The 25,611-nt window shown below is 43.1% G+C and overlaps 2 protein-coding genes across 2 annotated transcripts; both read right to left on the bottom strand.

Annotated features, from left to right (window-relative positions):
- Positions 1 to 5,965: 5,965 nt before the first annotated feature.
- pheta1 (PH domain containing endocytic trafficking adaptor 1) lies at positions 5,966 to 10,261 on the bottom strand. The gene is made up of 3 exons (XM_071541352.1): positions 10,218 to 10,261; positions 9,457 to 9,589; positions 5,966 to 8,681 (listed from the first exon to the last, which is right to left on the bottom strand). Exon 3 carries the CDS (start codon positions 8,637 to 8,639, stop codon positions 7,740 to 7,742), a length of 900 nt encoding a protein of 299 aa, XP_071397453.1. The 5' UTR covers positions 8,640 to 8,681; positions 9,457 to 9,589; positions 10,218 to 10,261; the 3' UTR covers positions 5,966 to 7,739.
- Positions 10,262 to 19,377: 9,116 nt separating this feature from the next.
- Positions 19,378 to 24,622, bottom strand: prr16 (proline rich 16). Its single transcript, XM_071541353.1, has 2 exons — positions 24,488 to 24,622; positions 19,378 to 20,244 (listed from the first exon to the last, which is right to left on the bottom strand). The coding sequence occupies exons 1-2, from the start codon at positions 24,620 to 24,622 to the stop codon at positions 19,378 to 19,380; spliced, it is 1,002 nt and encodes a 333-aa protein (XP_071397454.1).
- Positions 24,623 to 25,611: the final 989 nt, after the last annotated feature.

Here is a 25,611-nt window from a genome sequence, read left to right on the forward strand (position 1 = left end):
TAATTATTGCTGCTTTGGAAAAAATACACAGACGTGCACGTGTGTGTGTGTGTGTGTGTGTGTGTGTGTGTGTGTGTGTGTGTGTGCTCAAACACACTCACACAAACAAGGGGAACTGGTGTGTGTGTGTGTGTGTGTGCAGGTGAGATTCCCCAGTTAAGTCTGAGATTTCAGGCTTTGCCGTGTGTGTGGCCTACTGCCTAGGTGAGTCACGCCTCACACACACACACAAAAACACACACTATTCTAAGGTGTGTGTGTTTCTCGTCATGCTTAGGAGGTCCCCATATCACCAGCTCACATCACTATATGCCGTTCCCCAAGAGAGGAACCACACTTCTGCCCCCATTTCTCCCTACTTCCCGTCTTTCTTCCTTGTTCCTCCGTCATTCTTCCTATTTCTATTCGTCGGCCAATTTATCTCCCACGGCCCCTCTTCATCTCTCTGCCTGTCTCTCCTTCATTCCCTCTCCCCTTTCGCTCCTTCTCCCCCCTCCCCTGCCCCGCTCTCCCCGCAGGGCCGTTGTGGGTCAGACCTCCTCCCTTGTGGTCTCATCAGTGGATTTCTTAGAAGCCCAGAGGCGAGCGGAAGCACTGGCGTCTGATAACATCTCAGTTAAAGACATGGAACCATGCGTGACACTGTCTGATCCACTGCTGATAGCTAAGGCTGCATACCACTACTTTTTTAGCACTGCTAGTCATTGCTTGGTCTGCAACGGCCACACACACACACACACACACACACACACACACACGCAAGCACATGTTAGATGCTCTCAGAATAGGTTTGGTTAGGGCTGCACACAATACAACCGAAACGTTGCAAAAATGCAAAAGTGACAAGTGCGACTCCTAATTACAGGTTGCAATTTGTTTGATGTTTCAGACAGCTTCCTAAACAATTCTTGTACTTTGTAGAATCCTGAACCAAGTAATCGAGTTTCACTGGAGAAAATCGTATTATTATTCAAACTGAGCAAATCCTAAACATTAGCATCTCACCGCCCTCCTAAAGTGTTACTTGTTGTAGGTGCTGATAAAGTAAAATAAAACTACTATCGCAATTGCAATGTTCTGATGTTCATATGATTGAGGATTTAGGCTGTATGATTTTTGTCAACATTGTGTGGCCCTAGTTACATTTATATGCCTTACAGCTTTCATGCACATACACATGCCCAATACAGATTGGGTAAAAGAGAAGTGAAGACTACTAAAATATCCAAGAGTCAAAAACTAAGGAAGCCATCTGGGCAGAAAACTAACTTTTTCTGGAAATCATCAGCCACATTCTCAGTTTTACCAGCCTATTTGATTTTTGGAATAGAATACAACCTCCAAATGACTCGTCAGAGAGACTGGTAGAGTTAACAAACTTGTAGTAGAGTTTAGCTGGTCGCTGGCATTTCCCACCCTAAAGGCATGCCTTTCTGTCTTTTGTGCTTCAACCAAAGAGCGAGGCGCTCTTGAAATAAAGGTGTGAGGACTGTCGCATCTAGCCTACATCATCGAATCAACAAAGAACACCAACCTCAGCCTGTCAGTGTGTTTTCTTATTCCAGAAGGTAAACACGTTCCTGAGAGCAGCGCTTTTCAGACTTCTGAAGTGATCCACATTTTTGAAGAGTCTGGCAATACAACACAGCTGATAACTTTTGATACCAATTTTGTCAGAAATTGTTCTGGGAACCAAACTACACACTTGCTGCTTCAGTATTTCTTATCAAACAGACCGAGGACTGCAGTATAGAAACACACACACATACACACACACACACACCTGTACTCGTACACACACAGGACACATATGAATAGAACTGAATACCCCCCTCCTCAAACACACACACCCACCCACTTACTTGTAGGCTACTAAAGTGTTCACACGCACACACTATGAATAGAAATTAATCCCCCCCCCCCCCCCCACACACACACACACACACAATTACTGTTATGGTTTACTGCTACACACCACTGGATTGTGAAACAACTGGCTGCTCCCTATTTGTTCCTGTTCTCCATCCAGCAGTCATGAGAGTGGCCAATGAGCCGAGCAAGCGCACACCCACAGTCGCGCACGCGCACAGGCACGCGCACCACATAGCAGACATTTCACTGCAAACTTTAGATTCACATTTCAGACACACACTAGAGGCGTATAGGCCGTATTACAGGCCAAGTCATCCAAGTTCAAACGGTCGAGAGTTGAAGTGCAGCGAGCTTATAACTTAAAATCAACCTTAGTGGCTGGCTCCAGATCAGGCCTGCTAACATTTTGTTTGCCTTACAATGGAGGGACATAGTGTATTAATTGCGTCATTATCATGTTGACCACCCAAAGGATTTAGGCCTAATCATCCAGATAATCGTTAGGCTCAGGAATAACCAGATTATTATCGTTAAATTATAAAAGTTGCAAAAAGCACGTGCCCTGTGCATCTGTTGTGCCAACCATCCCTGTTGGTGACACACCAAGCAACTCTCAGATGAAGAAAAGCCTGGACTGTGTTTCTCTTAGCAAACTTTACTCCATCGCCAAAAGTCCGCGCAGCATCGCTTCGAGGGTGAAGAGACGCTCGAGCCCTTTAAATTTCACCCATGATGAGCACATTTCGACGATTATTTAGGGAACAAAAACGAATTTTGGATGAAAGCTACCCACAACTGCCGTGGTTCGTCATTTCGGGACATTTCCCATGCAGTTAAGAGAGTTTTTGTCCTATTAAAAGCACTTGGAGACAACAAGGGTAAATGTTGACAGGGTCTCAGTCTTGACAACATACTCACGTTCTCCGTTATCTCGGACGGGCACCCACCGCAGCACGACGACTAACCAACAAGTTGGACTTGGCATAACGGAAATGTGTTGTGAAGCATCTAAAGTAACTCAAAATGACGTCGGTAAAGAGCAACAAACATGTTATGGTAGAGGAATACCTGCATGCTAAAAAGCCCGTTGCTTTCTCTCTCATTGTGAATGCATACAACGGATCCTTAGCGCAAAAAAAAAAAAAAAAACTTTCAGGAAGGAAACTTAGACGCGGAAAAAAGTGGTGACTCTCCTCATTTCCGCTGTCAAAAAATGTGCCGCGGTCCAGCCAGCTGTGTGAAGCTGGAAACACTTTACATTCTACTTCCGATTCTGCCTCGGAAAAGCATCCACCTTTCAAAATAAAGGTCCCATACTTGTCGCTCGAAGAGGCATCAGCAGCCTAGTTCCTGTGCAACATGCTTTCCTTTCTTTACCCTGACCCATTTTTTTGCAAACAGTTAACGTTGTATTATCTCATCTCAGCTAATTCCACAGCTAGGCTTTAGCCGAGCAATCTGATTGGAGAAAGACACATTCCAACCTTGCGTATGATTCCCATAATTTCCATAATTTATAAAGCATGACTATGCTATGCTTTATCAAAAAAATAATAATTAATTGCTATCTTTATGGTAACCCGGGAGCTAGTTTGTGCTCTTTCTTGTTTTTAATTCCTTGTTCATTCTTTAAATGCACAATACTATAGCAATGACAGCAACGATTTAGTAAAATAGAAAGATTTGCAAATAGTTTGGATCCCATCTTATTCCAAAGGTTTGTCTGTGTGGGAGCATTCAGAGTCTAGCGAGCATTTCTAATTTTCTCTTTCTGTTTGTCTGCATGTGACAATTGTTTTATGCAGTTATGTGGCTTCAGTAGAGAATGGCTATTTTGTCCTGATGAGAACATTTACAGGCCAACTTTGTCTTCCTGGAAAAGGCAAATGCTTAAATTTCGTTTGTTCTGTGACCATCCAGCATCCATGCACATTTGTTTTGATACCTTAGTATTTCATGTCTATCTAATCCAATAAATGTGGCCTGAGAAGCATGACTACTACAATCTTGACGTTATGGAAGCATTTACAGTATTTTGCAATATTTGACATGCAATTTATGACACATATTTTAGTATACGCATGTAGATGTAAACACGTACTTTTACTTTGAAAGTAGTGTACCGGGAGTGGTTCAGCTCTTCTAGGCAGCTTCATGTCGTTTGGCTCACCTCAAGTAGCTCCGTGGTCAAGTATGTGCACGATGCACAAACTGTCATGACTGCTCGCATTAAACTCGCATTTCCAAGTAGTCTATCATGTTAAATATCTCGGTATTATCCTCGACTCCATCTTATCCTTCAAAAAACAAGGGAAGAAAGTAATGCAAATAACCAAATATAACCTGGTTAATTTTAGGTATATAAGAAACTGCCTAACAACTACAGCAGCAAAATTATATATGAATGCTATGATCATCCCTCACTTAACATACTGTATGACAAGCTGGGCTCAAGCAAAAGGTACAACACTGAAACCCATTCTCTCTCTGTACAAGCAGGCTCTCAAAGTGTTAGACAGAAAACCCAATACTTACCGTCACTGCAATATTCTTGGCAAATATGACATCCTTAGCTGGGAAAATCTAATGAAATACACGGACACCTGCTTGATAAGATCCTAGATGGCAAGGCTCCTCCACCACTTAGTACTTTCATTAAGCAGAAAACATCAAACAACAGATGTACAAGATCTGCTCTGAGAGGGGATTGTGTAATCCCTTTCAGGTCCAGCTCCTTCAGCCAGTCATGCTTTTCTGTTCTCAATTATGGAACACCCTACCAACTGAACTAAGAAACTGTACCACCTACCACACCTTCACACAAAGTCTCAAGGCCTGGCTTTTGAAAAGTCAGACATGTGAACATTTCTAATCCACATAGTACATTGCTCATTTTATGATTATCATTGTTATTATTGGCTTACCTGCTGCTAACTTGTCCCATGTCCTTTGCCTGTTGCCAGGCGACCAGCTTTGCATGGCTTAGGTATGTATGGAATATCTACTAGTATTTTATAAACAATTTGGTAACACTTTAGTAAGATCTAAATAATGATTGCTGTATTTTATTTATGTTTACTGGTTATTGCTGCTCTGCATGTCTGCATGTGTCATAAGTTGGTTGTGGTCAGTATTGCTTGGCTGTGTGTTGTCGCTTCGTGTTGCTTGCATGACTATATGTGCCGAAATGGTGTTTGTTGTTGCTGTATTGTTGTGCTGATGTTTTGCTGTTTCCTGTTGCTTTGCATGGCTTGTGTTCTGCCTTGAGAGTTCTTGTTTTGTTGCTGTCTCTATGGCATCTTGTTGTCTTTGTTCTGTACATTTTGTTTTATCATTTTATAGGTTTTAAAACATCTCGCCAAAAGGACTACAGTTGAAAATTAGCCAGCTGGCTAACACTGGCACATTTACAGAAATGTTGATTAATGTGTGTTGTCCTTATAAACAAACAAACAAACAAACAAACAAACAAGCCAGTCTGGCCCGATGCGGACGGTCTGGTAATAACTCTTACCTGCAGATCAGCGTGTCACTGCTCTGATAGTTAGTACTAGAGATCCTAAATTATTCACACTGCCGTCCTATCCCATCTGGCTTGGTGGGCCGAATTGGTTTTACAACAATACTGTAACAAACTGATAAGCCTGCTGGTTTTCTATCCTGACAGGAAGTTAAATATATTCACCTGGCCTAACAGGTGTAAAAAAATAAATAAATGGAATGAAAAGCAGCAGGGCCTGTGGGTCACAGGAGCAGTACTGAAGACCACCGCTGACTAACACTGTTACAGAGCGACACCTGGTGATAGCGAGCTGGAGTAGCACAAAGAGTGTGTGTGTGTGCGTGTGTGTGTGTGTGTGTTTGGTCTTGCAGTTCATTATCTATTCATAAATGTTGATTCGCTTCTTGAAACTGTCATTTTACTGATACAAAAACAGAAATACCTAAACCTAAAACATCTTGCTGTTGCTATACTCCAGATCTAGAAAACTAAAATCCAGTTCAAATGTCTGACAACCAGAAAAGTGCATTAGAAGCAGAAATTATGATCATGTAAAAAAAAAAAAAAAAGGCAATGACATGTTAACGGTATTTATTGATTTGTTTAAATGCTTAACAAACATCTTTTCAAGGTACAATCATGACAGGAAAATGTGTTAAATATTATTGGTTATTCGAAATGGTCTGCATATATTGTGCAGTATAGTATTGAAAAATGTTTGTGTTTATGAAGACATATAAACTGAGTGTAGATCGTTTGGCACTCTTGAATAAAGACATGTAGAATTGACATTTATGTGGTTAATTTGACACATTCTCAAAATGCTTACAATATTAAATTGAAATTGAATGTAACATTATTTTCGTCAGTACGCATAGTAACCCTCCCCTGGAGTCAATAAAACAGTTTTTATCACAACCGTAAGTGTTGATGATGTCAAGAGCCTGACATATAGTAGTAATGATAGTGTTGTGCACTGAGGCAGGCTGAAGGAAGTGAGCCATTGTCACAAACTGATTGCACCGAGATGAGGCTTTGGCAAGAAAGAAAATAAAAGAGCCGTACCATAGAAATAGAGGAAAACAAGGTACAATCCCCCGTCATTGTGGCCCTCTGGCAATGGTCTCATGTGCAATAACAGAGCTGGAAAGAAATCATAAGGCACGTATACAACTGAAATGTAAACCGCTACGTGATTGGATATACAAATAGAAGTGATCATTTTTTACATGGCCCATTTCGCAGACTGCTGGTGTTATTGGACCTGAATTTCCAACATGGAATAATTAATATCTTCATAGATGCTCAGAAACAGGCCTATATCAGCTATAGTACAGTCATTCAGTAACATTCAGGTGTCATACTTTATCAACTGCTACAAACAAACCAATAGTGTGATGAAATAACAAAATAAAGATATGATTTGATTGTATACAGTCAATTCTCTCTTGATGTGAAATGAATACAGAATCACAAGGACATTGTAAGTGTTTTAAGTTCAAGGATAAAAATGTTCCTTTTTGAAATGTACGAGTCAAAAAAGAACTAAGTGACAAGCATTCATATGACACAGCATCATCTGGCTGCTGGCTAACAAGAGCTAAAAATACCAGAATGTGTTGCTCTTAGCGAGACATCCAGCTCGCTCCACGGCCCCCAGCGCCCGGAGAGAGGCTGCTCTCTTTGACATTAAGCACCAAAGTCCTCTGGGGTGAAATGTGCCCTGGTGGGAGTCTGGGGGAAGATCAGGACTGCTTTTACCCAAAGCACCTCCTAGCCCGAGAGCATCTTCACTCCACTGTGAGTCAATGGATTAAAAATGATCTTAGTGGTGAGATGGGTTAGGTGAGGCATATTCAGGAGGGCAGAAAAATCCTTGAATGTTGGCAATGTAATAAAATATGAGTAATAGTTTGCTGTGCATTTGTTCCATCAAACTCCAAACAACCTTTATCTGGATGCATTTGCATCTTGCTGCCAAAAGAGATGAATTGTCAGCTGGGCTACATTTTCTAATAAATGGTTTGCACTTTTAATCCTGTATTGCTAACATTCTGTGTTGGCCTTGACAAACTTCACTTAGCACATCTGTGAAAAAAGCTATTTTGAGTTTGCTTTAGTTTGCCTGGATTGTAAGACGAGTGGTGTTAACACTTTAGTGATTGATTCCCCTGTGCCAGACAAGATCTAGAATCAATCGCAGATATTTTTAGTTCAATACATCCATTTAGTTCAATCCATCCAGTTAGTGATTTGAGTGCAGTTTGCACCTTTCACCTAGGTTCAGAAGGCTATAACATCGTAGAATGTTGAGAAAGGAATGATATGATCGTGTGGTGGAAAGAAACACTCCGTCTCTGTCACTTTACTGGCTCTGCAGCCACTCCACTCTCAGTTCCTCCACCTCTCTGCCGTACCAGTCGTGGAGCTTGGAGAAGCAGCCGGTGCCAGGAGAGACGGGGCTCTCCAGAGACGCTCCTCTCCTCCTCGGGGGCACTGGAGGAGGCCTCACGCCGTCACCCCCACCTCCAACCGCACTGCCATTCCCAGAGTCTGTGCTGCCTTCCCAGGCCACGCAGGACGAAGCCCCCTCCCCGAAGCCATTAGCCAGGGCAGCGGGCGGTTTACTCCACGCGACTCCGTTCTCCTTGGAACACCCAGAGGTGAGCTGGACCTCATCCTGGAGGTTCCTCTGGGTAGAGAAGGGGACGGGTGGGGGAGGCGCAGTAGATGACGACGATGATGAGGATGAAGACGATGATGTAGAGGACGCTCCGGACCTGGACCGTGCCACCTGGTTTCTCCTGGAGGACTTGGTCTTGCCCTGTGGTCCCGCGGCTCCGGCCCCACCACAGCCACCTGCCCCGGCCTCCTGGATCTCCTCCAGCTGCCGCTCCAGCTCCTTCACCACCAGCCTCATGTAGTCAAAGCTGGCCCGGGACAACGCCTTCACCCACGACTCCATGGCTGCTTGGTTCTCGGCAGCCATCTTGTAGATCCGGGCTTTGGCACAGTCAAACTTGATGGCAAAGGCAAACTCCTCGGCCGACTCGCACAGCTCCACGGTGCATCCCTCCAGGACGATGACGCCGATGGGCTCACGGCTCTCGCGCTCCTCAAAGTAGAAGAGCATGTTGCCCTTCAGGACGAACCAGCGGCGGTGATAAGCCGTGTTGCGCTCACCCTTTTTGAACAGGAAGCCTGTCTTGTCCGGCGGCGAGTCGCAGGTGGCATAGTGCGCCACGCTGCGTTCGTTCAGCTTCATCTCTCCTGCTCCTCCTTTTCCCTCGGCGGATGCTTGAGTTATCTAAAGAAAAACGTAAAGACAGGTTGTTGATTGGAAAACCTGCATACCTGGACGCCACCGAGTTAGACTATATGGACTAATCTTTCAAACCAATCACTTGACCAGGTAATTTAATTAATGAGTTGCTCCCTTTCTGCTTGAAGGTGTGAGAATCAGTGAAATAAACTGATGCAGTGTTTGGTTGGAAGGAAAACCTGCAAACTCTTAGCTCTATGGCACATGACTGCATACTACTGGTCTAACTACATGGGTTTGAATATAGTAACAATAATGATGTGTGATACTTCATTGATCCCCACAGACAGAAACTTGTAAATCCTGTTGTCAAATTCAATGAAAACCATTTTACTCATTTTAAAAATATGGGCTGTGCAAAGAAATATACGGCTGCCTCACTGCAAATACAGGCTAACTGAATAGGCAAACAGACTGTTCATACAGCAGGGAGAAATTCTTGGGTTACACACCATGTAATGACCAGTGTAAATACTGTAAACTAGGGACTCTGACCTTGCCTCTGTGTACAGAACAACTAATCCCATTTTAATCCTTTCTTTCTTGAGATGGAGGCATTAAAGTTCAAGTATGACTCCACATTGGCTTACATCTGTTTACTCATTTAGCACTTTAAACCCATTCGTGTAGCGGCTGCTCGCTCTACATCACAGAGCATCAGTCCTAACTCGCTCTGAGCACAAATTATTCTTAAAATCTGATTATTTCTACTGTCAATAAAATCTACACACTTTGAAGAGTGTAGCTGTAGCCTACTTACCTGTCTATCTCATATCCAGCTGATATCCCCCTCTCCTCCCTTTACAACAGGAGCTCACAGTGCTGTAGCTCTGTTGAAGCTCACAACTCAACATGTCTCCATCTTTTCTTGTCTTTTCTCTCTCTCTTTCACCCTGAAAAGAGAAAGTGGCAGGCGTTAGTTGTTGCACTTATTTTCCCACAAATTCCTCTCCATGGGTTGACCAGCAACGGCAGTTAAATGAGCAAGATGACTGTGGTCTCGTTGGATTTACAAGTGCGAGTGGAAAGGACGACCAAGTGCAAGAGGGGGAAAATGTTTTAGCCATGGGAGGCAAACATATTGCAGATTTTTTTCCCCCTCCCTCCTCTAATCGTATTTGGGAGAATGATTCAGTCTCAAGCGGAGTGGGACTGGTCACAAGCTTTTGACACATCAGCACTTTGCAGCATTTGCGGCATTTATTTCGGTCTACAGTAACAGCTTCGGTTACTAAAGGCCATAAGATGCTGAACCGAGAACAACCTGGGTCTGTCTATGTCTGAACAAAAGGCTGTCAAGACTCAATACACTGTCTGTGCGTCTGTGTGTGTGTGTGTCTGTCCCTACTAGCTTACGTTAGCCACTTTGGCGACTACATTTTTTTTATCCAACGTCAGCATTTTGCAGCCAGGACAGCCCACCAAAACCTTGAGGTGATAGCTAGTTAGCTGTCTGAGCGACACAAGTAGGTTCATTACAACACATAGTATCTGACAGCATTGTGTTAGCTTACGTCGTACCTGCGGCCAAAGATGTTTCCTCTGCCAGATATGTTTTCTTCCCGTTTTTTTCTTTTTTTTTTTCTTATTTGCTTTGTGCCTCTTCCTTCCTTCGGCTTCCCTGTCACGTGACCGTCCGCGAAGTGCACGCGGTGTGGGTACGCGGGCTGCTTGAACGGGGCGGACAATTATATCCTTCCGTTCCCGCCCTGACAATTCCGTCATTCGGGCGATCGGTGAAATAAAACAGTCGCACCCCGTCTTTGCCCTTGGAAAAGTAGTACAGTGCGTTATCACAGGAGTGCAGGCTTTGATTAGTGTGAGACCTGCAACACCTGCATTGGTCTGAAAGAGCTGATGTGGACTACACAAATGTTTAAGTTATAACATTATTATTCGAATAGAATAGAATAGAATAGAATAGAATAGAATAGAATAGATGTTGCTTGATGAAATACAACGAAATTAGCTAAATTAATATGTCCTGCTTTTGACAGTTTTATTATTATTTTTTTTACCTCTATTCACCGTCTTTTTTTCTTTTTTTTTTTTTTTACCTTTATTTACCCAGGGAGAGTCGACTGGATGCTCTTTTCCAGCAACGCCCTGCTTCACATTCCCACACAGTTGCGCCTCGAAGCTGCCCAGTCTTCCTCTGTTGGCCACTGACCTGCTCAGTTAGGGGTTGGATGCCTTGCTCAAGGGCACCACATTTCCCTGCCACCCACATGTTCCTAGCTGGTTTCTTCGGGGATTTTAACCAGCGACCTTGCAGTCAGCAGTGTGCTTCTCTAGCCTGCAGGCTGCCGCTGCCCCGTCCCTCTAACCCCATCCCTCAGTTTTATGGCACTGAGCTGTGTGATAATGTGTTTGACCATGACAAGCCATTATGCATTCATCAGAATATCTTCTGGAGACAGCCGATGGCCTTTGGCACTGCTGGTCTGGTATCTCATCACGCTAATCTTCAATTAACTGATGCAGCTGCTGATGGTATTTGATGTATTTTTCTTTCTGAAAGGTTTGCTTGCACTGCCTTTGGTATCTTTGATAAGTGTGATGCTCTTGCAGTCAGTTTAATTTCCTCTATTTGACTTCCAGTTCACAGAGTCCTGACATTAGACAGGATTAATTTGTAAAAGGAAATTTTATCATAAAACAAATTTAAACACCAGATCAACACAGTCTGTACTCAAAATCATTGTGAAATAATTCACATTAAAGGAAAAGTCCACAAAGTATATACAGAGACACCAGTGTTAAGTGCAAAGTGTTTACTTCTCACATGTTATTTTCCAACAGTTTGCAGACACGCACACAACAAAACATCACTGACAGCTTTTTGAGACATTCCATCCCTCTTTCCAGCTGATTCTTGATTGGTCCAGAGCTCAGTCATGAATTCAGTCTCTGTGCCCAGTGAGAACAAAGAGAGGTGGGGTTTACAAGTGTGGTGCCTCCAGGTTGAGTGTGGAGAAAGGCTGTGTACATCATCAACCAACATTTGATGCTCTCCATTTCATAGAGCTGTTTCTCCCATCCCAGCTGATGTTTCTCTCCCTTTAATAGATCCAAAATGACTGTCCAGTCTATACAGATCATATTTGTTCACTTGTATAATGTAAGATTCTATCGTTCTTATTTGCTTAACAACTATGCCGGTCTAGGCAATGTGATGGCACTTTTACCCAGGCCGTATGTCAGCTTAACAGTGGCTGCAGAGATACCTTTGTTCGACTTGCGATGGACAGCAAATGAGGAAACGGGAGGGAATACTTGTCAATTCTGTCTCTATATCATGGAGAGCAGAGCACCCTGCGCGTCAGACGCACCGACAGACAGCCTCTCCACAGAAATGCATAGAAAAACACAGTGATGGCAGGACAAAGTGGAAGAGTCAGTCATGCTTTCATTCAGCCTCATGCCTCCCATAAAGCACAACTCGGTATTTGGTTTACGCCATTCCTCTTCTCCACGGCACTTTCTTTCTCCCAATACAGCTCACTCCCACGCCCCGTAATGTTTATTATAATGACAATACCGAGCATTTATTTTTCATCCATATAAATAATGTTCTGTTGCTATATATAAATAAATCATCCTGTTATGCCCTGCAGAGAAACATGTACCTCTAGGGAATGTCATCTTTCTTCAAAATACCTCTCAGTCATCCAACACAATATCAAAAATATCATCTCTTTAAATGTTAAATCTCTGTAGAAAAATGCTTGAAATATATATATTAAACATGTACATGTATATTTGTATACAAAGAAAATTTGATGCAAATTATTACTTATTCAAGGATCCTTTAAAGCTGTAACTATATGCCACACTATATCTCTGCATGTTATTGTGGAAAAAAAATAGCTTGCATGGCACCGGTCGAGCACATAGATTTAGATGAACATAATGTCTGGACACAGACCAGTGACCACATCATTGTTACTTTCAAATCATTAGTCTTTCCAAAACTATACTGTGAATGTGGAATGTGCAATATGGCACATAATGACATGATATTCTTTCTCCTCATTTGCAGTCCAGCAGAACAGTGTTTTCCTCACAGGCAGACCCATTGGTCTCTCCAGACACAAACAATTGCAGTTCTTTAAAAGGCAAATTCCGTTGGTTGAGTGGAGCTATTGATTTCTATCTGAGCATGCACAGAGCAAAAGCCTGTGTAACCAACACTCAAACAATGACTGACATCATTTCATTCACTAGATCCTAAAACCTCTACATCTAGTCTTAGCCTTGGCTCTCTATTTTCGATAACAGCAGTTTCAGCAGTGCTATAACGAGTACACACCAGGCAGGATCTCCCCTTTGGAGACCCCCATTCTACTCTTTAATTCAACTACTTTTTATGTAAAATATATCAGCTTCACTACTGTAAATTCATCCATCTGTGTGCGGATACAGGGCCGCCCCTCTCCTTTCCCCAATTTCACAGTAACATTTCCCCCCTTTGAACACCGTTGTGCCTGGAGGTTGTTCAGTGTTCGGTCTCCAGGTATGAATTTGGTTAGAAGGTCCTGTCTCCTGTTGGCTGACAACCATTAACGCTTCAAAAAAAAAGGGGATTCGCTGCCTCAGCTCTGGCTCCTCCCTCCTCGATCAACCGGAGTTGATCAATTTATGAAACAAACGTTCCTTCCACTCATATCTCGATGGGCCCTGCAGGGAAAAAGGAGGAAACACATTAGTGTGAACAGAAGTCATACTAACAACAGTGGCTTTTCACAGAGCAACGTATAACAAGGTATCAATGCCCACACACAAGCACACAGACAAACAAGCACATACACACACACACACACACACACACACACACACACACACACCTACCCACACACACAAAGTAATCAAAGTTAATAGGACTGAGCCGTCTGCCACTTTTGCTCTGTATGAAATAAAAAGCTTTCCCTTTTGTGAAAAGAAAATGGCCTGGCTCCTGTCTCTCCTTAAATAGCTGCCATTTCTTCAGTGTTTCTTAGTCAATTTTGGAGTGGTGCAGTGAGCAGAAGACCCCATCTGGGTCACTGTGGCTCTGATAAAGCTGATCCTGTTGTTGGGATATTGTTTACCTTTCCCTCAGCAAGGTGCAGCTGATGCCTCTAACTTTTAACAATCTCCAAAGGAGCGTGAAATCCTCAGATTAAGTTTGCTTCACCACAGAAGCTTTCTAAGTTGCGTTGAGCCCTCTCACGCCCTTTGACTCATTCTCACACACATGGATGCATGTACTCATGCACGCCTTTCTGCACTCACACACATACAAACACATGCACGTGTGTCTCTCAAACAGTTGCACACAAAAAATTAAATCCACGTATATGAGTCGGCACATACGTATACATAAATGCACACACATTTGGACATACACACACACGCCCACACTTTCCAACAACATGACTTTGTCTGAGTCACAGATAACAAAGCACTAAGACAAGTCAGTATCCATGCCTAATGTGCACCAGATTTACTTTTGAACGCTCTGATGTTTGCCAATGTAGGTCAAGTCTATTTTGTATTGTAATGAACTTTGCATATCTCCAGTACAGATGTAATGCCTCTGGCACACAACACCACAATTATTTGGCTTTCATTTTGTTTAATGTTTTCCACTTTTAACGTTTTCATTTTCAATGATGACAATGAAATGCAACCAATTGAGAGAAACAAAAATCAAAGTAAATGATGCATGCAGAATGGGGATGAGCAAATAGACAATTGAGTCTCTTGGCAGACTATCACCACCAACGATCAGACAGAGGAACAACGGCTAATTAATATTCATTGGCAAAATCTGTGTCTCACTCTGACACATTTATTGAGTTTTATTGCACACTGTGTGCTTGCCAAGTTGAAAAATGAGATGAGGACAACATAGTCAGTGGAAGACTGAAGAAACATATATGGCCATCGGGTTATAAGGCAGCAAATCAGAGTAAAACATTTACATAATAACCCTATCATGAATAATCAATATCTCTGATGCAAACTAACCATTCAGTTGCATGGGATTTTGAGTTGAGAATTCAAATGCATGGACATGCTCTCTAATTATGGAAGCAGCAGGTTTACTCATACTCATACCATACAACATTCATGTGGTTTCACCTTCTCTCACGCAGAGAGAAAGCAGTGCTAGGTGGATATAGACAGGGATGGTGAAGAACTGAGCTGAGCTGTCCCACTACTGACGTCAGCAGGATTTGGGATTGAAACTGAAAATGCGCAGCCTCTAAATCGGGGAGCTACAGGATAATTTATTAGCGGGTACAGAATAAGTAGGAGTAGTTTTTTCATCCCTAGAAGGTCATCCCACATCCAAATTTACACAGATCTGACGTGAAGGGTGCAGAGGCTTCTGCAATTGCGGAAAGAAACAAAAAAACATCTCAAGTCAATGAACTTTGTGACTAAAAATTACAAATGCAAAAAAGTAGCTGCTCACTGCACACAAGTATCAGATATATTTTAATAATAGCTCGCCTACTCACATGCATATGGAGATACATGTGCACACAGCGCCGGTCTTATGCATACAGCTGCTGCAGAGTGGGAGTGAAGCATCATCCGGGGAGAGAAGGAATGAGAGGGAGAGAGAGAGAGTGAGAGAGAGTGAGAGAGAGAGGTGGGGCATGAGCTAGAGCTGTAGCTGTGAGCTGTAGGGAGTAGGTCAGTGTAGGTGAGTCAGTCCTGACTCACGATGGGGGCGGTGAAGATCCACCTCCTCCCTGCCCATTACAACTCCATCCTCGAGCCTGGAGCGATGGAGTTCAGTTAACCATTACAAAAACAGTGAAAACCTCCTACATCCGTGATTGGGAGAGCAACGGATTCTGATTACAAATAATAGATGACTGTAATCTGTTTAAAGCTGCTACATGTAGAATATTACCTACATATATCATTCTCAAATTGATATTGATAGCTTAGCATAATGGCTGTAGAAAAAATGAGCCCACTGCAGAGAAAACTAGTCTATTCTATGTGATGCTTTCTGTTTGTTTATTCTATGTTTCCACAGTTAAGATTTCCTGCAAATTGTGCAGGATTGATGGCACCAAGGAAGGGCCTCATGCTGCGTTCATGTCATGCCGGGTTTACCGTAAATATGAACTGCCAACTGGGAAAAGGCTTTCATGGCAATTAATGTTTTTAGGATATGTGGGATTTTTTGTGGCCTCCAATATCTAATGTGTGTCATTAGAGGCCGCAAACACTACAGGGAATCCACCTATGTCAACAGTCCAAGATAATAAAAATCAAAATTATATGTTATATTCACACTAATACAGTCAACTCTACTTATGAAAAATGAGTAATGTCTGCTACAGTTTGTTTATGCTATGATTTTCAATTAAAATCATTTTGGATGTGGGCATTCCAATGAGTTAAACACGTGAACGCTTCCAAGTTGTGGCAACGAGCTATCATCCCATCCCTACGCTTCTTCCAATATGACTGCCTCATTTTTAACAAGCAGCATGAAGCTACTTAAAACAGTAGATGGTGGAACTACTGAAAACCTGCCACTCCCAACAGCTGTACCTTCGTCAATAAAACACAAAAAGAAGGCTTTGACCGAGAAAGCTAAAAGAGCGAAGAAGGAGAGTGAGCGAGCCCGGGGGAAGACCAGAGAGAGCTAGTTAGCGGTACAACAGTAAAATTTGTTACCAAAGCTTGTTAATCAACTCTTTCCGAATCATTGTGGCTGATTTCTGGGTTTTCTAGTCTGTGCACAAAGGTGAGTCTTCTTTGCGACAGTGATGTACAGTAAAACACTACTACTAAGGCACTCAAGGTGTCACCACCTTGTCATTACATTTCAAATTCTACTGGCAGCAGCTTTAATGTACTGATTACACAGTAATTAGGTAGCAGATATGTTGGCTGTTGGATTATGGGGAAATGGGCTTGTAGAAATGTGTAATGGATAACAATTTTAACGTAACTTTCCAAACCCTGTGCAAATCCTTGACAAAAAGAAGGAAAAGCACAAGCACAGTGAAAAGGAAAAGAACTAGCTTAAGTGCAGACTCCTTTACTTTTTCAATGTGTTCACTTAATCATACACTGCCAAGTCCACCGTGTCAATTTCCTTGGTTCATTGAATAGTGCATTAGCTACTAAGGCAGTGCTACAGTAGCAAAGCCCTTATGAGCTGCATCTATTGATAATACTGGCTGCACTCCATTCTGTAGCTACTCCGTTTAGCATGAGTGTGTATTGTGTGTGTGTGCATGCGTGCGTGTGTGCATATGCTGCCGCGAGAGTCATTAGGATTCATTAATGCAAGGTAAATATAGTGAATGTTCTGCAGCGAAAGCAATCATCTTGAGGACAAACATACACACACACACACACACACACACAAATATGAGCAAACACAATGGAGCCGATACAGCCAATACAGCATCCACCTCCGTTGCACTACTAAGTCTTTTCTACTCTATTCACTTTCTTTCACCATTTCTTTCTGCCTCTCTCTAACTCACATGCTCTCTTTTCCCCCTCTCTCTCTCTCTGTTACACTTTCTCTCTCTCCCCCTCTCTCTCTCTCTCTCTTTCATTTTTCTCATGGTTGAATATCCACTGATCCCTAATCCAGACGCCGATTTTGGATTGTAGAGGCCAGAGAGGTCATGTATTGAATTTAGTCATCACTGTTTGCTATTTCATACCATGATTTTCTCCGCCTTAAACCCAAGCCTCCCACCCTCACAACCCTGACACACACATGCCCCCCTACACACACACACACAAACATAAACATACACACACACATGTACTGTATATAACTCCCTGCCCCCTAAGCACACACAACTGACCCCGATTCCACACACATTATGTCTTTCTTCCTCTCTTTCTTTCTTTCTTGCTCTCTTTCTGTCACTCTCTCTCTCTCTTTTCCATGAAAATATGTGCAGCAGCAGTTCAGAGCTTTGTCAAGGCTAATGTTGGTACAAAGGCTGTCTGAGGCAGTGCTGTTATCTCCTGTAGTCTAATCCGGCTAATTAAGGGCATTGCTGGGAGGAAGGTGCTACTATTCTCATCCAACTCCAGGGTATGCCCCGTCTCCCCATGTCTGAGCAACTGACATGTGCTTTTACACACACACACACACACACACACACACACACACACACACACACACACACACACACACACACACACACACACACACACACGCGCACACACACGCACACACATAAATACACACAAAAAGATACATGATTTCAACATGAAATTATTATTTTAGTCACACTCATACACACGCACACACACACACACGCCCACAGAGAAACACACACACACTCACAGGCTCTCTTACTGATCATTGAAAGCCAATATAATGAAGACTACCACCTACTCATGTAGACTGATATCATCACTTATGGTCCATTAAGCCAATAAAGGCCAGCGTGTGTTCCGTCTGATTCTCTCTATTCATGAGTAGAAATGATTAGCCTACTGTGCATTTAGTCTCATAGATATCATAAGGAGTGATAATGGGAGTCTATGAGAATGAGTTAAGTTGCTCACTCAGGATTTGATTGTGAAATGAAATGTAAGATTGTTCAAGTCGAATTAAACTGAATTATTCCTCTTCTGTACAAGTTATCAGTAGATACAGCGCTGGATCAAAAAGACCATTTTGTCATCTAATGCTTCTCTCCCTCCACCCGCCCACCATGTCACTCTCTCTCCTTCTCATTTTCTCTCCCTCACTTCGTTCCTTCAGTCTGACACATAAGCAAAATGGGACTTCTAGAGACGAGAGGTGACGAAGGGAGAGGTAGTGCGAAGTCACTTGTCAGTCTCTCACCCCTAGTCGCTCAGCTTGGTAGGTGTATGTGTATTTATGTGGAAGCAGGTACCTGCCAGCACTAACTTTTATGTATTGTGCGTCTTGCAACAGCCTTAATCCATACGTGTTTGTGTGTGTGTGTGTGTGTGTGTGTGTGTGTGTTTGTGTGTGTGGGAGGGGGAGGGGGAGGGGGTTATTTGTGTGTGCGTAGGTGTCGGTGTGTGTGTGAAGAACATCTTTAGGGCTCTGGATGAAATTTGAGGGAAGCTGGTTTTCTTGTTTCATCCAGAAGGACATGAATTAATCAGAGCCCCTCTTTGACAGAAATTCCTGAGTTTGAGAAACCTCCCGACTCGTTAGTACCAAGAGCTCCCAGGAAGACACAGATACAATTTAGCTTTAGTGTTGTCAGCACAGGCTTGCCTGAAACTTTACAGTCCCTGGGCATTTGTCAGTCAGTGCTCGGTACCTGCAAACATCACACACTGCACATACACATACGCCTATACATGCACCCAAAAACATACACACATGCATAGAGTAAAGGCACATTTATGCATACAGACACATGCACATATGCATCAGTGCACATATGTAATTGCTCTTTCTCTCCCTCTCTTTCACATACATTCACTCACCGCTTCTTCCCCATCTCTCTGTGTGTACATCTCAGCGCCCATGGCGATGCCTTTGTCTCCCTTCCACTCAGCTTCTCCATCCATTGCTTCCTATTTTCCCAACCCTCCCTCTCGCTGTTTGGATAATCCAAAGTTCAACTAGAGTAGAAAGCTCTCATAAAGTAGAAAACACTATGAATGATTCAAGAATGTTTAAGTTAGACAGAGTCAGGGTTCAGCGTCAAACCGTGGTGGTGGTTGATTTGCGTAGGATTGTTTTCTGGGGCTTGAGGGAAGGCGGGTGAGGAGGCACACAAGGTGGAAGAGTGTTTGCCGTCGGCGGAAAACTGTGGCTGACCGAGAGAGTGCCATTTTCCAACATTAGTTCGTGAGGAAGAGCATGGGGAGGAGGAGGGGAGGAGGAGGAGCAGCAGTGCACAGGGCTGAGCCTCATGTCGCTCAGCTCAGCCTGTAAATGGAGCTCTGTGTCGTCCACGTCGTACTGGAGGTCACAGTCCGGGCAGTAGCCGTGGTACTGGACCTTCTCGCTGAACCGGACCCGCTCCCTCTCTCGAGGCTCCCTGCCCGGGGCCTGGGGGCACTTGTTCTTTTCATGGCGTAGAAGAGGCATGGGCCTGGGCAACGTAGGCACAAGCCCCGACTCTGGGACCCCGCTGTCACCGGAGATGAAACACGGCGAGGAGGAGAACAACTCCCTACCCGGTTTCATCTGAAAGACCCCGCCATTCCTCATTAGAGTCCCGTTCGCCTTGGATAGATTCCCTGATAACACTAACGTAGGATGAGGCAGATTCTTCATGTTATGGTCTTCGGCTTTCAGCGGGGTGAGTCTGGGTGGGGGTAAGGGAGGGTGGGGTTTCTTGAGTACTGTCAGGACAGTGGGAGGGTTGGCAGGGACCGGGGCGATGGGCGCAGGCGGCCTGAAGATGCAGTCGTCGGGGTAGAGCTTCATCTTTTCCAGGCTGGAAGCGGTGGTGGTGGTGGTGGAGCTAGAGCTGGAGTTAAGCGTGTCTGTCTTGGAGCTGTCTGTCATTCCGTCCTCCTCCAGTTGCAGGTCACAAGTCAGGGTGTCAATGTCATGCACGACCTGGTGACAAGAAGAGCAAGTGTCACTATGACAGCTGAGGACAGCAAGAATACATGTAAACACACAGGTGGAGGAACAGGAGGAGGAAATAGCCTTTGCAACAATATGAGCTAGGAACTGAGGAACTATGACAACTGGTAATCAGGAAAAAAATAATTATTAAAATGTAGGCTTGAGGGCAAGAAAAGAGGTGATTAAAACAATGAAAAGTTAGTGCCTGTGAGGAGGTGATGTCTTTATCTCCTCAAGTTCTTAATTAATGAATTGTAAAGCAAGTTGCTTTAACTTGTACTTGTACAGAATGCGAAGAAGATACACTTTGGTTTAAGAGATTGATTTATGAGATTAAAGATTGATTAAGGTATCACTATGACAACCCAGCCTGGGAGAAGAGAAATATCAGTGCAATTTATGGGAACAACCATGAGAGTGCCAGACTCTGACTGAAGTGATATACTGCAACAATCCCATGCACCATCAGAACGAAGGGAAATAACAATATCAACCATATCCTGCAAGTCAAGAAACAAAAACTGTAATTCGGAATACAAAACAATACAAAATGAATGCTGGGAGTGAAAGAAGATACATGAGATAGATAATATAATATACATACTGTATGCCAGTGCAGAGGACAGAGACAAACACAGGGAAAGGGTACAGATACAAAACAAATAGACTCTCAGACTCCCTTTGGGCAAAATCTGGGCAAGAAAGAACAACAGATTGCAATATTTGGCTGAAAGGACAACCTGAGCGAGCAAGACAGAGATGGATAAGAATCTTTGAAATACTGCAGCTTACAGTATACCTGAACCAGGGAGAGGGTAAACAAATACAATACTGAAACAGAAGTTAGGAGAGAGAAGTGCCACATTTGCTACCAACAGAACCAGATGGAGGAAAAGGAGACAATTCCTTATGGTATCTAGTTCTTAGAGAGATGCAGTCTGCGTGAGGCAGAGCAGAGATGAGTAATACAGCCAAACAATGTGCGTCAGGAGGAGCTAATTTCAAGCAGAACCTGAACCTTGCCATGGAAGAAAGAAAACAAAACAAATAGATATGATATGAAAAGCGGAATACACGCAACCTGAACTGTGTGTATGTTTGAATATGTGTGTGTGGGCGTTGGGTAGTGGGTAGATTTACGTGGTTACAATGTTTGTTTTCATCATGAATATTATTAAGTAGCCTCAGAAATGCATTCCACAAGCAACACAATGCAAGAGAGCAAATAAAATCCCCCATATTTGTGCCGTGGTGGAAAAGGAAATAAAAAAATGCACTGTGACATTATCATGAACATTATCTGGGACAGGAGTATGGGAAACTAGAGAAATATTTAAATATTTAATCTGCAATCTACAACTCTACAGTAATTTAAGAAATACCATACATTCCATACTAAAATTGTAAACGAGGAGAGATGATAAATAAAATAAAAATACACATAAAAGGAAGATAGAAATGTGCTGCCCGGTGCAGTAGAGATGAATACATAACGCTGTTATCTCCAGATGCTATGTATAGATAGATACTTCAAATAGATAGATCATTTGTTGTCCTGCAAGAGGAAATCTCTTTTCAAAGCCTGCACGGGGAAACATTAAAGAACAGTAATACAGGAATATGGAAAACAATAAAGAACAGTAATACAGGAAGGTGGAAAACAATAAAGAACAGTAATACAGGAAGGTGGAAAACAATAAAGAACAGTAATACCAGATATTATGAGTTCACAGCACACAGACATGTATGTTGGCAGTAGATATATACAAAAGGCAATTTAACCAAAAAGTAGTTGTAGTAGTAGTAAGTATGCAGCAGGACAGGGTGAGATATTACATACATACATACATACATACAGTACATACATACATACAGTACATACAGTACATACAGTACATACATACATACATACATACATACATACATACATACATTGAGCATACTGGCTCATAGTTGATTGAATTGGATTCAGTATCCATGCACCAAACTAAAAGGCCAACTAAGGCCAGCATTTACACTATACTGTACTATCCTTAAGTTTCTAAGTGGAAAGCCTTTGGCTATGAACTTCTCTTCTACAGCTGATCACACTTTGTCTACTTTAAGCAAGCAAGCACATGCACTGTGGGCACATCCATTGGAAATAAAAGCACTGTGAGGACAGTCTCTCACCCATACATTTATCTTTGTAGTGCTAAGAAAATACCAGGCTGAAATAATTGAAATGACATGAACTACTACACATAATAAACTTAGCCCAATAAAAAGTGATTTATTTAACAGACACGCACTGAATAGACATGCTGTTTATCTCTGCTGGGTTAGGGTTATGAATTGGCATCATCTGTGGAGACTCCCTCACATGAACAGAGGCAAAAATAATACTAAGATTAAACTCTGGGAAGGAAGGATAAGGAATTTTCCATTACACTACTCACAAAATCCTTAGGAAAACAATGTGCTTATGTTCATTTTCTGAATTAGTTATGTTCATATCAGAGTACATTATCCCACTGTAAAACAGCATTATTATCATCTAAGGGTTTGAAATATAACTGACATGTCCAAACAATGGCTTGAGGAGCATGGTGAAAGGTTGAGAGAGAAAGAGGGAAGAGGGGGGATGGAGAGAAGAGAAAGAGAGGGAGAAAGAGAGAGAAAGAGAGAGGGGGCAGGGGCAGAAAAAAAAGCAGGAGTGGAGCTAAAATCTCCATGCAGTCTTTAAATGGATAATTTGCTGGGACACACACAAGAGGTAGTACTAGTATCCCAGTGTGCACCCCTGCTGTAGGCCAGGCAGCTTCTCTGGCTGTGCCAAGCATCTGGGCAGGGTCCTTCCTCAGAGCCAGGCTCTGCTCCAGCCCTGTCTGTGAGTTATAACAGATAACTGCATTTCAAATGGATTATACCCCAAACACTGGCTTTGATAGTAACACCCCCCTCGAGGTATGTGTTTAGTGTGTGCGGCGTCGGAATAACTGATCCTCTACACAATTTCCTGCGAGCGAAAAAGAAAGCGAGCACATCACAAAAACTCACAATAGACAGATTACAATGCCTCCTTGTTCTCGTTTATCTCCGGTGCTTGTTGTGAGATGTTGTAAACTGTGCAGAGAACACAAAAGGGAGTCTAATTCAGCTCAAGTTGAGAAAACAGAGAGCAAGGGGAGCAGGGAGGCAGGAGACAGATGCTGTGTAGACTACCCATCCCATCCATAATGTAGGAACCACAGGCTGTACGCAATAGGGTTTTATTAGAATGACAGCCTGTCATGTTAGGGTGAGAGGTTCGGTGCAGCAAGCCGGATGCCTGGTATGTGGCTGGTGGAGGAACGTAAACATAAAACCTGGTTAGGGTGAAGCCCACAGTAGGGTCTAATGACAGAGATGTGGCACCATAGGAATACCAGATGATTGACATTAAGGGGAAAACAGGTCTGAAGCAAGGAGTGCACACGTGTAGCCTAGTTGAATGAATTGAAAGAGAAATGTGTCTCTCAGTCACTTAGATGTGATACGCCGCTGAGAGGATCTTGTTATTTTAACAAGGTGGAGAGAGAGAGAAGGAGACAGAGAGAGAAAGAAAGAGAGAGGCAGGCAGACAAGAGATAAAGAAGGGATGAAGATAAGAGTGGGTGTGATAGGCACAGACAGAGGTGGGAGATAAAGAAAGAGACCAAAACAGAGAGATAGAGAGACATATAGAGGCAGAAAGGAGAAAGTGAGAAGGGAGAGAGTGAAAGAGAAAGATAACTGCTATATTATTTGGCAGGGGATATCATTTGCAGAAAACAACAGTCAGCATTAAGATGATGAAATGCAATGCAAAGCGCCTTCCTTGGTGAACTAACTCTTCCATTAACTATTAATTGAGATTAATTTTTCCTCACTTTAATCAAAGCCTGCACATCAAGGCGGAGCTGCCATGTCATTTTACACCACACATCCTGTCCCACGCGTCTTTCATGTTGGAGATAATGATCACATACATTAGCGGCGGGGGAGGAGCTTCCCGCTGTGTGTGTGTGTGTGTGTGTGTGTGTGTGTGTGTGTGTTCACCCTGTCAAAGCCTTTTCCAGGCCCCAGTGAGGTGGACGTCAGCCTCCCATCTCATTTCACACAAGGATGCTTAGAAAGAGCATCCTCAAACCCAACTGGCCTGTAGAAACAACACATAATCCTGCTGTAAAAGGCTTTGCACAGACAGTGTCAGTGTCTCCTATTCCTTTACCTCTTTGAGCTCCTTGGCTACATCCTTAAGGTCTCCCAGGATGGTTTCCAAATTCTCCACGATTGTCTTGATCTCCTTTTTCACTTGTACTTTGGAGACTACCCCTTCAGCTTCTGCATTTGGTACCCCTGACATTCTTCAGTTTATGGCACAATCTGTCTCGTCAAGGATCTCAGTCAAATCCTTTGGTTGCCACGCTGCCACTTTGCCAATGCATGTTTTTTTTTTTTTTTTTTTTTTTTTTTTTTAGTCCTCTGCTCTCTTCACTTTTCCTCCTACATCACGGCCAGAATGGAGCGAAGCAGCGTCGGACGGCGTTTTACCGACCACTACGCATGCGCAATAGACCGTATAAAAAAATACCGTTATATTAAAATATTGTAACATACTGTCGGCGAAGCAGTGCTTGTCCACAATACTGTTCACGGCTTTCACGTTCATGTCCAACGGCAAAAATTGACGTGCCACGAGTAGCCTACACGTCGAGAGAGCGCTAAATCCAACATTTCGGAGATAAGTAAAATGTTTGAGATTAAATCGTTAAAAAAAAGAGATTATAAATAGAAATAAGAAGACGAAGAAGAAACAGTATGCAGGCTGTCATCCGAACCGTTACGCTGCCGGTCGTTATTGTAACGGTCCATAATTCCAGGCATCGACAAAATGGTAAAATACTCCCTCTTTTCTCAAAAATGTTAGACCCTATGGTTTTCGTAATGATACACCCTTGGAAGCTGTCAGATAAAGCCACTCCAGCGGCACTTTCCTCAGAGAAAAATACCCCGTCAGTTTCATCCTGTCTCCATCGTAGCCTCCTTGGAGTGTCTGCTGCGTCGGGGCGCAGAGGATGCTCTGCTCTGCTCTGCTCGCTCTGCTCTGCTCTGCTCTGCTCGCTCTCTCTCTCTCTCTCTCTCTCTCTCTCTCTCTCTCTCTCTCTCTCTCTCTCTCTCTCTCTCTCTCTCTCTCTCTCTCTCTCTCTCAGCTGCTGTAACTAGAGGCTATTGTCGCCGAGGCAGGTCACCATTGAAAAGGGAAAAAGGTCTTCCAGTTATTTCAGTGTTAGCTGTGGCCTACAGTAGGCTTTGGAGCGGATTACGGACAGTGTTGGGTGGTAGGCTAGCTGC

This window comes from Centroberyx affinis, unplaced genomic scaffold (assembly GCF_046629955.1).
Source record: "Centroberyx affinis isolate AG114_WGS23_722 - 3 ecotype Tasmania unplaced genomic scaffold, CSIRO-AGI_Caff_v1 ptg003855l_1, whole genome shotgun sequence".
Taxonomy (NCBI): Eukaryota; Metazoa; Chordata; class Actinopteri; order Beryciformes; family Berycidae; genus Centroberyx; species Centroberyx affinis.